General features: G+C 38.6%; 1 protein-coding gene across 3 annotated transcripts in view; it reads left to right on the top strand.

Annotated features, from left to right (window-relative positions):
• Window positions 1-6,411, top strand: part of SLC26A7 (solute carrier family 26 member 7) — a 182,659-nt gene extending 176,248 nt beyond the window's left edge. For 2 of the 3 annotated variants that reach the window (XM_025001755.2, XM_005215678.5), the window contains exons 17-19: window positions 555-609; window positions 692-795; window positions 3,423-6,411. In XM_025001755.2, the coding sequence (XP_024857523.1) occupies window positions 555-609; window positions 692-795; window positions 3,423-3,458 (195 nt within the window). In that variant the 3' untranslated portion in view covers window positions 3,459-6,411. The remainder of the gene's footprint in view (window positions 1-554; window positions 610-691; window positions 796-3,422) is intronic. The other variant, NM_001193146.1, reaches the window with a different exon arrangement.
• The last annotated feature ends 8,753 nt before the right edge of the window (window positions 6,412-15,164 follow it).

Below are 15,164 nucleotides of genomic sequence, written 5' to 3'. Positions count from 1 at the left end.
TTGCTGGCATCCGTCTTCCTTCCCGAAGACACAGTGCCACCCCCTGGTGGTACAGCATCAGTTTTTAAAAATTTAAATTTATTTATTTTAATTAAGCAATGGCACCCCACTCCAGTACTCTTGCCTGGAAAATCCCATGGACGGAGGAGCCTGGTAGGCTGCAGTCCAAGGGGTCGCTGAGAGTCGGACACGACTCTACTTCCTACTTTCACTTTCACTTTCCACTTTCATGCATTGGAGAAGGACATGGCAACCCACTCCAGTGTTCTTGCCTGGAGAATCCCAGGGACCGGGGAGCCTGGTGGGCTGCCGTCTATGGGGTCACACAGAGTCGGACACAAATGAAGCAACTTAGCAGCAGCAGCATTTTAGTTAGAGGCTAATTACTTTACAATATTATATTGGTTTTGCCATACATCAACATGAATCCGCCACAGGTGTACATGTGTTCCCAATCCTGAACCCTCCTCCCAAAATTCTCCTTTCTGAGCTTCTTATTTCTTCCTGTCAGCTATCCTGAATTAACTATGGGTGTATTATTTTAATTCTTCCAGGTTTACATGGACTGTAAGAACAAGAGTGTGGATGTGTCTTTGGTCCATTGCACAGGTAAGGGAGTATCCTTGACTAACACTGGACCTGATGCTTCTGCTGCTCCATGAATCCTTATATCACTTGTGCTTTCTTATAGCTTCCTTGATAAAAGCAATGAAATACTGTGGAAACCTAGATTCAGAGAAGCCAATTTTTTTTGAATCAGTATCTGCTGCGATAAGTAACATACATTTAAATAAGGTGAGTTGAACAAGTTGGTGTGCCAGAATCATAAGAAAATTGGAATGCAGAATCAAGGGTTTTGTGCTTTTTATATTAGACTATTATTCCATTTGCATCTGAAAACCTATTAAAATGTGTCCCCTCCTCAGAGTCCTCTGCTCCAAGCAAAGAAATTTTTTCATTCCCTTTTTGGACAACGTATGAACACTGTTTAAAAATTTGGAGTTTCCAGCAATATCACTGTTTAAAGGATCTGGTGATCACCTATTAAGTGCAAACTGCTTGATTATAAAATAAATGCATCTTCCAGGATCCACTATCCTGGAAGTTGGAATCTACCTCTGTCAAATAAAAAAACCCAAAATGTAACCAAATAGCTCTTAACTGCTCTGATACCCTTTACTCTAAGCTCATATATATTGCCATTTTAGGAAACAGTATTTGCAGAAGCCAGCACTCACGTGGTCTGAAGTGTCAAAGTTATCTTCTAATACTGGGCTGTATGGTTAATTTTCCACACAGCCAAAGGCTTTGGCATAGTCAATAAAGCAAAAATAGATGTTTTTCTGGAACTCTCTTGCTTTTTCTATGATCCAGCGGATGTTGGCAATTTGATCTCTGGTTCCTCTACCTTTTCTAAAACCAGCTTGAACATCAGGAAGTTCACGGTTCACATATTGCTGAAGCCTGGCTTGGAGAATTTTGAGCATTACTTGACTAGCGTGTGAGATGAGTGCAATTGTGTGGTAGTTTGAGCATTCTTTGGCATTGCCTTTCTTTGGAATTGGAATGAAAACTGACCTTTTCCAGTCCTGTGGCCACTGCTGAGTTTTCCAAATTTGCTGGCATATTGAGTGTAGCACTTTCACAGCATCATCTTTCAGGATTTGGAATAGTTCAACTGGAATTCCATCACCTCCACTAGCTTTGTTTGTAGTGATGCTTTCTAAGGCCCACTTGACTTCACATTCCAGGATGTCTGGCTCTAGGTCAGTGATCACACCATTGTGATTATCTGGGTCATGAAGATCTTTTTTGTACAGTTCTCCTGTGTATTCTTGCCATCTCTTAATATCTTCTGCTTCTGTTAGGTCCATAAACTCCAGTACTTTGGCCACCTAATGTGAAGAGTTGACTCATTGGAAAAGACATCTGATCTGATCTGATCTGATGGTTAATTTTAGAACTATCCCTAGAAATTTTACTTCCCACATTTTTTTAAAATCTTGAATTGTTTTCAGTTCAGTTCAGTTCAGTCGCTCAGTCGTGTCTGACTCTTTGCAACCCCATGAGTTATAGCACGCCACGCCTCCCTGTCCATCATCAACTCCTGGAGTTCACTCAAACTCACGTCCATTGAGTCGGTGATGCCATCCAGCCATCTCATCCTCTGTTGTCCCCTTCTCCTCCTGCCCCAAATCCCTCCCAGCATCAGAGTCTTTTCCAATGAGTCAACTCTTCGCATGAGGTGACCAAAGTACTGGAGTTTCAGCTTTAGCATCATTCCTTCCAAAGAACACCCAAGACTGATCTCCTTTAGAAAGGACTGGCTGGATCTCCTTGCAGTCCTAGGGACTCTCAAGAGTCTTCTCCAACACCACAGTTCAAAAGCATCAATTCTTTGGTGCTCAGCTTTCTTCACAGTCCAACTCTCACATCCATTCATGACCACTGGAAAAACCATAGCCTTGACTAGATGGGCCTTTGTTGGCAAAGTAATGTCTCTGCTTTTGAATATGCTATCTAGGTTGGTCATAACTTTTGCCTTTCCTTATTCCTGGAACAGCATTTATTGTCTCCCTGGGTCATCCTCATTACATGCAACCAGAACAGTATGCATTTACAAAGTAATAAAAATTTAAAAATAATAATGCTATTATTATTATTTCTACTGCTACTACTACTAAATATTACATATTATGAACATTCATTGAGTGCTCATTATGTTCCAAGACTATGCTAAGAGTTTTACCTATATTTCTTCACTAAACTCACCACAAGCTTATGAAGTAGATACTATTATTTAACCTATTGTTAGAAATGAGGAAACTGAGGTTCAGGGAAGTTTACCATTTGTAAATGGTAGAGCCAGTTTCAAAGTCAGCAGTCTGACCTGGCACTTAGGGCTATAAACTTCTATACTGTGATGCCTCAGAGAATTTCCATTTTCTTAGCTTGACGAGACAGCTGGCTTCAGTTTCTAATGTTCTTTTACCTACGGTTATCAACTTAAAGTTAAGTAGCAAGTGGGGCTTCCCAGGTGGCTCAGTGGTAAGGAATCCGCCTGCCAATGCAAGAGCCACAGGAGACGCAGATTTGATCCATGGGTCAGGAAGAGCCCGTGGAGGAGGAAATGGCAACCCACTCCAATATTCTTGATTAGAGAATTCCATGGACAGAGGAGCCTGGCAGGTTACACTCTGTGCGGTCGCCGAGAGTCAGACGTGACTGAGTGACTGAGCGCACGCACACACACACACAATAAACCCAGTATTCTTGCCTGGAAAATTCTATAGACAGTGGAGCCTGGCTGGCTGCAGTCCATGGGGTCATCCATGGGGTCACAAAAGAGTTGGACAGGCACTTAGAAACTAAACAAGAAAACAACAAGTAGCAAGTGCTAATTTCTTTCTCTTCTGTTTCAGAATTTGAGCATACTCAGTGACCACAGTGAAATCTGAGACTCTTTTGCTGCAGTACCGTTCTTTTAACAACTTCCCTGAAAAGGCCATACTCAAGTGTTTTGCACAAACTTTTTTGTTGTGTAGAACCTACAAATGACCCTTATGACGAGTGTGTGACTTTGTAACTGCATAACTGCTCAAGGTTTGCCGACAATTTTATCTAATCTTTGTCAGTAAGTAAATTCACTTTGTAGGTTGCTGTATAGTTACCTTATGAAAATCAGTATGCATTTAGTTTTAGTGTACTGAAAGATAAACGTGAAATTATTTCCTTTTTTTTAATACCACAATATTTTGTGTTAATTTAGTTCTGTTGTAAGTTGATTTGTAAAAGTGAGAAGTACTTTGTCCTATTATAGGAGATTTAGAACATTTGCAAGTCATCTGTAAAAATGCAGGATCATATGTAACTAATACAAAGAAACAACTTATCAAGTGTGGCATTTTCCCCTACCAAAAAAGCCATTAAATATCAATAAGCCGTGAAATATTCATGTAGTATGATACAAAATTCACAGAAAGTAAGTCAAGCAAAAACAAATGACAAATTGGAAACCATTCTTCTTCATATCTTTCCCTGCATGGAAGTCTTCAGGAATGTTTTCACGTCACTTTTATCCCAGTGAAATCAGGTTCTTGACTTTGGTTTTGTTGTGACTGTTAAAAATATTTAGGATCTTCAGACCTTAGGCCTAGTTTGCACATCCCCACCCATAAAAGTCTATTTTCAGCTTAAGTTTTGTTGGAACTAGAAAATATGGAAGTTGCACATTTTATGTTTTTTCACAAATATGATTTATAGATGAGAAAGTATCAGCAGCAGAATAACTTTGTGCTATTCCAATATAGGATTAGCTATAGTAGTTTGAGACTTTCCTATTTCAGAGATAGTCAATATACTATAATACATTTATCTGTCTAAGATAGATAGATCTCCATAGAATGCTTGATTTTTTTCTTTTGTTAGAGAAGAGCTTAGATAAATGCTTATCTGTAAACCCACTAAACCAACAGAGTAATTGACAAGTAAAACCACAGGCTAGGCTGACTTGTATATATGTTTCTACATATATTTTAAATCACATATAGTTTTATATGTTTATCTACCAATTTGATTTACCTATGAAGAAATATCACTTTCAAAAATAGGTATAGACACATGCATTAATCTTAAGGCATTTTAGCTGTTCTAGAAATTACCAGTTAACAAAAAGCCAAGTACTTTGAAGTGAATTTGAGAAAGAGTTTGCAAACAAAATTAAAAGGCTTTAATTTTAGGTCACTTAGGTGTTTTTCTGGACATCTGTAAGAGAAAATGCTAATATTTGCCAAGTGATTTAATGGTCCCTAGCAAATGTATAACAAACATTCATATGGCCCTTGTTTTTACCATTAAATCCTAAGCGACAGTGTAAAAGAGGAATAATAAACATTTCAAATTTTCATAACTTATTTAGCTATGTTAATTTTGATTGACATGAAATACAAAGATAGTTTTTGTCCCACAGGAAGCCCTTCATCACTAATTTGGAATGAAATGAGTGAAGCCAATTTTCCTTCCCATCAAATACTGTTCCAAGAAAAGGTGGAAGTAATAGCTGAAAGTAAACTTTCCTTAAAAAGAGGAATTTCACTCTGCTTTGTCTGATTAAATTATTCCAGTTGTGGATGGTGGCAACACTCACTGTCTCTAATCCATTCGTCAGGGGCACATAAATGGATGTATTTCTATGCAACTTTGGCCTATTATTAAATTTATGCACTATAGACATTTTCTAATTTGTTAGAGATTATGGACTTTAGATGGAATTAAAATCATTACAGTTAATCGACAGATAGTTTCTTCTATTTTTTTATTGAAGCTAGCACACAATTCCTTGAGAAGATGTATTTGAATGCATTTCAGGGTTTATAGTAGATATTTAATGGATAAAGCTTAAAAGTCATAACTTTCATCAAATATTATTGTTTTCAAAGTAAAAGAAGCTCAAAACAAAGGTACCATAAACCCTTTGCTCTAAGGTTTATCCTGCATGCTAAGGTCACAGTGACTATAGACCTGGAGGAGCTCCCTGGAATTAAGTTTTGAGAGCCCAGTGACTCAGTATGAGTTTCACACACACAAGATCCTAAAATATAAATGTTTATTTCAAAACAGATATTGACAATAGAAAAACTACAATAAGGTCCTGATGCTAGAATGTTCCTAATCATGTTGAACTATTTTTATGAGATTACTTATTTTTGTATGTGGTAAGTTACTTACATATTACTTATTATGGTAAAATAAAATAGGGAAAAATTAAAACTGACCTATAAGAGTGTTAAGGATTTAACGGAGTGACATACAATATACAAATTAACCATAAAGCAAATAACCAGGAAAAGACTGTTAATATTACATTTATACAGATTAAATGTCCTTAATTTACCATTTGTCTTTCATTTTAAAGATTATTTGCCCCCAATTGTATGATTCCAGTGTTAAAAGTCTAACTTGAATTACTTTGCAGTAATTTATTTGACAGATCTCTATTGTGTAAATGCGTAATGTAATGAGAAAAGAGATCTCTCTTTTTTAATGAAAATGTAAATGTGTTGATACCCTGTATGGATGATGTTTGACATTTAGTGTTTACCCAAATATGTTTTTGAATAGGCATATGACTGGAGGTACTTGTTCTGCATTCTGCAATAGGGATGATCATCTAATTCAACATAGACAGTCCTTCTGGTATTGATTTTGTTGCCAGTTTTTCAATAGGGAGTTTAGTAAGGCTTGCACAATCTAGAGATTTCTAGTTACAAATCATATTATCTAATATGTCACACTTATATTTTTATGTTTTTCAATATATTTAATTACTTTTTAAATAATCCTTTGCACTGACTCAGCATATAACAACCAATTTACATGGAAAATAAACTGAAATATGATTACTGTGTTAAATGGATTTCTGACTATTATTTCAAAGTACTTACTGAAGAGCAAATAGTACATTTTTCCTTGCTTAGACTGACCTACAGAGTATTATGTGTTGAAAATTACTGGATTCAATATTCTTTGTAATTTATTCCTACAAAATTTCAGCCTAAAATTGTGAAGTGTTGTATGTCAATTTACAGAAGTTTAATAAAACTACTTTTTGCTGCAACACTACTTTTATGCAGTCCTTTAAACACCAAGTTTAAATCCTTTCTTGTTCTAATTTTAATTAATATGTAATTTAATTTGTTAATTTGTTTGGCTCTTTGTTTATATACTGTTGTTTGTCTTTTCTGAGTTTCTAGGCTGAGTTCAATATTCTCCAGCATTTTAAAGGTTATTGTTCAAAGAACAAGAACATAAGGCTCTCTTCCAGGTGTTGGAGATATGGCAGTGAATTAAGCAGAAAAAAAATTTAAAAAATCCCTGCCTTTATGGAGCTTACATCCTTACTGGGGAAGACAAAATAAATGGAATAAATTTTACATACCTTTATTTAAGTTAAATGAAAATGTGTGCTAAGAATAGGAATAAATTAAGGAAAGAGGATAAAATGTGTGGCAGAAGGTGGGCGCTGTGTCCCAAGGTAGACTGGTAGGCATGGCGACTAATGAGAATGTCTTAGGAAGCTCAGGCTGCTGTAATCAAATAGCACAGACTGGAGAACTAAACAATAGACATTTATCTCTCAAAATTCAGTAGGCTGGGAAGTCAAAGAGCAAAGTAGCACCTGACTCAGCTTCTGGTGAAAGCTTATTTTATGTCTTGTAGACAGCTACCTTCTTGCTGTCCTCACATGCCCTCACATGTTAGAAAGAGAGTGCTCTCTTGTTTCTCCTCTAAAGGATCCTATAATTCTGTAAGCTTAGGATTTCACCCTTATGACCTTATTTAACCTTTATTACTTCCCTGTATGCTCACCCTTCACATACAGTTACACTGAGGGTCAGGGAAACACAAGTCCATAGCAGGGAGTTATAAATATCTTCTATATTAAAACATTCCTTTTTATGTCTGAAAATTAGGCTTGCTGGAATTTTATGTTAGGTTGGCTAAAACATTCATTTGGGTTTTTCTGTAATATGTTACAAAAAACCCATGTGAACTTTTTGGCTGACCCAATAGTGGAGGTGATGGAATTCCAGTTAAGCTCTTTCAAATCCTGAAAGATGATGCTGTGAAAGTGCTACACTCAATATGCCAGCAAATTTGGAAAACTCAGCAGTGGCCACAGGACTGGAAAAGGTCAGTTTTCATTCCAATCCCAAAGAAAGGCAATGCCAAAGAATGCTCAAACTACCGCGCAATTGCACTCATCTCACACACTAGTAAAGTGATGCTCAAAATTCTCCAAGCCAGGCTTCAGCAATATGTGAACTGTGAACTTCCTGATGTTCAAGCTGGTTTTAGAAAAGGCAGAGGAACCAGAGATCAAATTGCCAACATCTGCTGGATCATAAAAAAAGCAAGAGAGTTCCAGAAAAACATCTATTTTTGCTTTATTGACTATGCCAAAGCCTTTGACTGTGTGGATCACAACAAACTGTGGACAATTCTGAAAGAGATGGGAATACCAGACCATCTGATCTGCCTCTTGAGAAATTTGTATGCAGGTCAGGAAGCAACAGTTAGAACTGGACATGGAACAATAGGCTGGTTCCAAATAGGAAAAGGACTATGTCAAGGCTGTATATTGTCACCCTGCTTATTTAACTTATATGCAGAGTACATCATGAGAAACACTGGGCTGGAAGAAGCACAAGCTGGAATCAAGATTGCCGGGAGAAATATCAATAACCTCAGATATGCAGATGACCCACCCTTATGGCAGAAAGTGAAGAGGAACTAAAAAGCCTCTTGATGAAAGTGAAAGAGGAGAGTGAAAAAGTTGGCTTAAAGCTCAACATTGAGAAAATGAAGATCATGGCATCCGGTCCCACCACTTCATGGGAAATAGATGGGGAAACAGTGGAAACAGTGTCAGACTTTATTTTTGGGGGCTCCAAAATCACTGCAGATAGTGATTGCAGCCATGAAATTAAAAGACGCTTACTCCTTGGAAGGAAAGTTATGACCAACCTAGATAGCATATTCAAAAGCAGAGACATTACTTTGCCAACAAAGGTTCATCTAGTCAAGGCTATGGTTTTTCCTGTGGTCATGTATAGATGTGAGAGTTGGACTGTGAAGAAGGCTGAGCGCCAAAGAATTGATGCTTTTGAACTGTGGTGTTGGAGAAGACTCTCGAGAGTCCCTTGGACTGCAAGGAGATGCGACCAGTCCATTCTGAAGGAGATCAGCCCTGGGATTTCTTTGGAAGGAATGATGCTAAAGCTGAAACTCCAGTACTTTGGCCACCTCATGCGAAGAGTTGACTCATTGGAAAAGACTCTGATGCTGGGAGGGATTGGGGGCAGGAGGAAAAGGGGACGGCAGAGGATGAGATGGCTGGATGGCATCACTGACTCGATGGACGTGAGTCTGGGTGAACTCCGGGAGTTGGTGATGGACAGGGAGGCCTGGCGTGCTGCGATTCATGGGGTCACAAAGAGTCGGACACGACTGAGTGACTGAACTGAACTGAACTGAGTGGTTAACATAATCCTTTTGCATCAAAAACATGATAAGTAATTGTGAACTGTCTTGCTAAAGTATTTTAATTCTAGAGACTGTAGGTTAGCATAAATATTACCAGCCATATCAGGCTACTGAGATGAGATTCTGGCTATGAAACATAGTGAAGTGGTCAGGAACAGGTTTGCAATATACCAATGGCTATTCGAAAGCTGAGACATTATATTCTGGTGATGGTTTCTAAGGATTAGCCATCCTGTTATAAAGACAGAACTGAATTAGTTAGCTTTCCTTTAACTGTCATATTGTTTTAAAGAAAATAACAACAGAGATGTGCTTAATTCTACCAGCTGTCACAGAGACAGACGCAGAACAGAGTCCTGATGCTAACCGCACTGAGAGCTTTCCACGTTTTTGTTTGTTTTTTTGTTTACTAAAAAGAAAAGAATAGTAGGTTCCTGCACAAATGAGCTAAGTGCTGTGAAATGATGGCTTTCAGGGTGCTCATTATGTAAAAATCCTCACTCATTTTCTACTGATTCCACACTAGGAAGGTCATTTTGGTCAAACTTACTTCCTTTCTGTCCTTCATAATAAAGTCCATTCTCTCCACCAAGTATAGAAGGCTTTTTAGTCCTTTTTTTTTTTTTTCCTATTTGGTACCTTGTATTTTTATGGCCACATTTAGAAATTGGCTAATAAATAAGTCTAGTGAGAATTTATACTTAACAAGAACAATTGTTGCATTAAAAAATAAAATGATTCAATTAAAAAAAGCTAGAACTGTGTCTTTATCTCCTTTGCTACTAGAGCTGCCGTTTTCCCCTTCTTGGTTTTGAAGCGGTTTATGGCCTTGTGAGGGCAGAAAAGTAAGGAAAGGCAGATTCTTCTAGACTAGAGTCTGTTTGCCTCAACTTCCATATTTAACACCCCTATCTCCACACTTCCTTTCACCTTGATTTATGTCCTACAGAGTTCTCAAGCTTTCCTGCTCCCTGTTTTCTTAAATTTGTATTAATAGTAAGAGATCTATTGCTTAAATAAAGGTGCCTTTCCTCAGGCTAATGAAGCCTGAGAGAGTGTGAGGAAGGGAGGGCAGTGAATGCAGTGCCTGGCCACTGGATGGCTTTGGGGGAGAAGGAAAACAGGGTAAAGGCAGGTAGTGAGAAGATGAGGAGAAAGTCGGGTAGGAAGACTAACCCTATGATTTTAGGAATTTCTAGCTATCTTCTGAGTCCAAATATATGCTTCATTATTCGTTTATTAAATTAATTTATTTGTTTTAATTGGAGGCTAATTATTTTACAATATTATTCTTTTACGAGGCCTGAGACTCTCAGCATTAACACTTGTTGCTGTTGTTCAGTCGCTCAGTCATGTCTGACTCTTTGCAGCCCCATGGACTGCAGCACTTATTTAGGGTGAAGTAAATACTTTAAGAAAGGAAGAATACATGTAAGCCCTGCAAGGCACTGTGTTAGTCTTGGAAAAAGCTAATTCATTCAATAAGCTTATGACATTGTTGGGCTTCTCTGGTGGATCAGACGGTGAAGCATCTGTCTGCAGTGCAGGAGACCTGTGTTCAGTCCCTGGGTCTGGAGATCCCCTGGAGAAGGGAATGGCAGCTCACTCCAGTATTTTTGCCTGGAGAATTCCCTGGACAGAGGAGACTGGCAGGCTACAGTCCATGGGGTCGCAAAGAGTCGGACACGACTGAATGACTGACGCACGCACATGATGTTGTCATCAAGGGCCAGAGAAAACAAAGCCAGGATAAATTGTGATGAAGATTGGTTGCTAGCACCACCTGGAAGATTGGTTAGAACTCTCTTTTGGAGTTCAGGGTGCTGCTGAGGGCAGGATGAGAATGGTGATGTGGTTTGGGGATACAGGCTGAGCAATGTGCCTTAAGCATGCATGGATGACCAGGGCCCTTCCCTCATCACCCACTCCAAAGACACAGACATGGTGGAACTAACTGGTGTTCATGAAGTCAAACACAATTCTTCCCATATACCAGCTTTTCTTGGCGCTTGGACCCATGCCTTTCGCTTTGGCTCTGGAATTAAAATTTAACAGAAGCAGTGTAACTGCCAAAAACAGAATCGACATACAACTTTTATCTTGCGTGAACCTAGTTTTTCAATCCTTCCTTTCCACTCTGCCAATGGAAAGATTAAAGTAGTGTGAGTCTCACCAGAGTAGGAGTTTAATCAGTTAAAACCAAGCAAATGATGGTGCCAGGTCTCTCCTAAATCTTGCTTGAAGTGTGATCCTTACAATATCTGCACAAGAATCACTGTGGATGTTTTCCACGTACGTAGATTTACGCACTCCACCCCAAACCTAGAGGATCAGAATTTCTTTGGGGTGAACTTAGAATAAGAATTGTAAAACAATCATTCACTTTCATTTTATATACTACAGTTTGGAATCTCAGTCACAAAGGCTTTCTTTAGTATTTGAAAAAAGCCCTGTACTCTGAGCCTTTGGCACACATGTGTTCATCATTTGCTTTATTTGGGCTTGTGCGACAGTCACAGGGTGTTGTGGGTGTATACTGGATCTACAGTGCTATTCTTCAGTAGCCGGAACTGAGTGTAACATGGCAAAGCACCACGTCAAGTTCACCATAACTTTTGATCAACATGGGTTTGTCAGAGTCCGAAAGTATCTGAAACACACTGTCCCTTTTCGTTTACTCTTGGGTGGATTTCCTAAGACTGGAAATTTGTACTTAGTCTCTTTCATCATGGAAAATTTCAGTTTCTTCCTTGTTTCACAGATTTATACTGTTTCTGAAAGATATTCACGTAGTCATAGAAGAAAACAGTCTCATCCTCCAAGTTGCTCCTCACACATTTCCTTTAGAAACACTTCATAAAGAGAGATTTCTCTTCAAGCCTAAGGCTCCTTGGGTAATTATTTTCTTTCAGCCCCTTCATTGAAATTTCCTGTGAAATGCTACCAGAGTGAACTGTAGTTAAAATCTTTCATTCTGCACGTACGGAGCTGGGATACAGTGATGGTGGCAGTAGTTATATTACTCAGCTATTTTTAGTTTGGGAATGGGGCTGATATAAACCACCGTGACTACAGAGAAAATGATGTTCAATTATGAATCACTACCAGCTGTGTGAATTTATATCTTCAGGTTTAATTTTTCTAGAATACTCTTACTGCAGTATATTCTTTATCCACTTTTTAAGTTGATTTTCTTTCTATGGGTAATGGATTTAATTGCACTAAATGTTCAGGAGATCCAAAAATTAATAAAGTATGTATTTGTACTCACAAATTTCACAATCCTTTTTTAATTTCTTTTTTTTTAAAGAAATCATTCATGTGTTCAAAAAGTATTTGAATATGTATTGCATTCCACATACCATGCTGGTTGATATGGATACAAGAATGAGTAGTTTTTTACCTTTAAGGTATTAGAAGGGCTTGCCAGGTGGTGCTAGTGGTAAAGAACCCACCTACCAATGCAGGAGACATAAGAGACATGGGTTTGATCCTGGGTCAGGAAGATCCACTGGAGAAGGGCATGGTAACCCACTTCAGTATTCTTGCCTGGAGAATCCCATGGACAGAAGAGCCTGGCGGGCTACAGCCCATAGGATCGTGAGTCCAACATGACTGAAGTGACTAAGTGCACACATGCACACACACACATACACACACACACATGATATTAGATAACTCTGGGCAAGACAGAAACTAGTAAAAGAAAGAATTATAATCCCACATGCTTAGTACACACAGTTTAAAATGCCATTCAAATATCACCCAGGCTATCTTTTATGATCACCTGTCTGTGGTCACAAGATAGCTACACTTACTCAAAATTTGGTTTGAGACTGATGGTGAGACATAGACACCAGGACGTTTTGAAAATGTTTGTTACTTACATAATCAGCTTTCTGTGGGTAGCAGGGCAAGCCTCTTAACTCTGGTTAAAAAAATGATTTGAGAGGTCAAGGGAAGGAGGTGAGTTTGAGATTTTTATGGAATTTAGGGGGGGTATGGTCAGGGTGGTGCTAGTGGTAAAGAACTTGCCTGCCAATGCAGGAGACATAAGTGATGCAGGTTCCATCCCTGGGTTGGGAAGATCCCCTGGAGAAGGAAATGGCAACCCACTCCAGTATTCCTGCCTGGAGAACTCCATGGACAGAAGAGCCTGGTGGGCTACAGTCCATGGGGTCTTAAAGAGTCGGACATGACTGAGCAACTTTCACTTTCACTTTTTCAGGGAAAATGTTCTTGAACTATCCATAACAAAGGAGGAAGCACTCAAGCCTCCTTGTAAGTTTGCCCAGATGTGGGGCAAAAGGGCGAGAGGTGTTTGGCTTAAAAACTGTCAGCAGTAGTCACATGATGGAGTCTTAAGTCTTTTTTATAATTCACCCAGTTTACATTAGATGACTACCCATTCCTTCCTCTATGGTTACACTGACAGTATTTCATCATAATTGTTCATTTATATGCTTTAAAGGTGAGGCATCAGCTGTATAGTAAGCACTGTGTTCCTGGTTCATTGAATGTTACGTTTAATGTGTTTGTTGAAGGGATGAATGAAGTGATGTCAATCAAAATTAACACTATATAAAGATATTAAAAACCTAGGAATCAACTAAGGAAAAGAAGTCCCTTCAAGGGACTCAGAAGACCAGTGTGTTTAGGAAAGAATAAAAATGTCAGTGATTTGAAATAATTCTGGGGATATAAATAGAAATTTCTTCATGAAAAAGTTACTCTCTCTGTTGAAAAATGTAAGCCCGCCAGTTTCCAGTAACAATTACACTGTAGCGTACTAATCTTGACTCCAGAGAACGAATTTCTAGTTTCAGGTGGAGTAAGCAGGTATCTGTAAGATGCCATCTGAGGGGGGATCAGAGGTTTCAGTTCTCCAAATACTTTGCCAATTTGTGACAGTTCTCAAAATTTTTACTGATAAAACTCTCTTTCCCAATAAAGCATTAATTCCATATGTCATCAATAAAATACTATAATATGAAGAGAAAATCAAGATATTAACTTACTATTACAATTTACTGTGTTTTATTGCCTACCAAAACCTGGGACTAGGGTAAGTGGAACTTACAGGTAGGACATATTGGATCAATAGAAATATCTTTTTGTCAGTCAGTTGTACTGTTAATTATCCATTTCTTCCTAACAAACTCACTCCAAAACATAGTGGTTTATCTTCTCATGATTCTGTTTGTCGGCTGGATTCTGCTGGGCTCCCCTGGGTTCACTTATGTTGTGTTCAGTTGGTGAGTTAGCTGAGGGCTGGGCTTCTTCACAAACCTAGAAGTCTTAAGATCCGAGAGAATGAAGGCAGCAGTTGCAAGGTCTCTTAAGGCTCATGATCAGAAACTTAAACATGTCACTTCCACCACATTTTTAACACCACAAGGCTAGCTCCATTTTAAGAGAAGAGAAACAAACTCCATCTCTGTATGGGACAAGCTGCGGAGCCGCTTTGCAAAGGAATGTACACAACTTTTTAGCCATCAAACAATGTATCAGAGTCCACTTCTGATTACACAAATTAATCTTCAACATGCAAAACGTGCTTGCTCACAACCAAGGCTTCCAGATTCTCACCCCTATTATAGCGTTAGTCCAGGATCTCATAACTAGTCTCTGGTTCGGTTTGGGTGAGTTTCTCAGCTTCAGTTCCTCAGGTCAGCTCCTTTTGATAAGAGCTGGGAGCCAGAAACAAGGTTGTCTTCCAGTCTCACATTCATTATACAATGGTAAGAGAGGGGCAGAGTAACCATAATAGACACTCCAGTTCAAAACTTACGAGTGGAGCCATAGGCATATTCAACACCTAGATCTTGCTTTCTAATTCCATTAAGCAGTAGAAGGAACCAGAGCTCCTTGGGAAATGACTGATTCTAAGCCATTAAAAAGACAAAGAAACTTTAATTTGAGGGTCAAATGCCCTAGTTTGTCTTCAATATACCCGGCCAGTACACCTCACAACTGTCAAGGCTGTCAAATAAAAGACTAAGATACCTTCATACCAGAGGAAACTTAAGAGTTGTAATGACTGAATGCACCATGATTATCTTGCAACATATCCTGAAACAGAATATTAGGACGGTGGGAGAAATAGTAAAATCAAAATA

The sequence above is a fragment of the Bos taurus genome, chromosome 14 (genome assembly GCF_002263795.3).
Source record: "Bos taurus isolate L1 Dominette 01449 registration number 42190680 breed Hereford chromosome 14, ARS-UCD2.0, whole genome shotgun sequence".
NCBI classification, from domain to species: domain Eukaryota; kingdom Metazoa; phylum Chordata; class Mammalia; order Artiodactyla; family Bovidae; genus Bos; species Bos taurus.
Note: the sequence above shows the minus strand (reverse complement) of the source record. Positions and strands in the feature narration are given on the sequence as shown.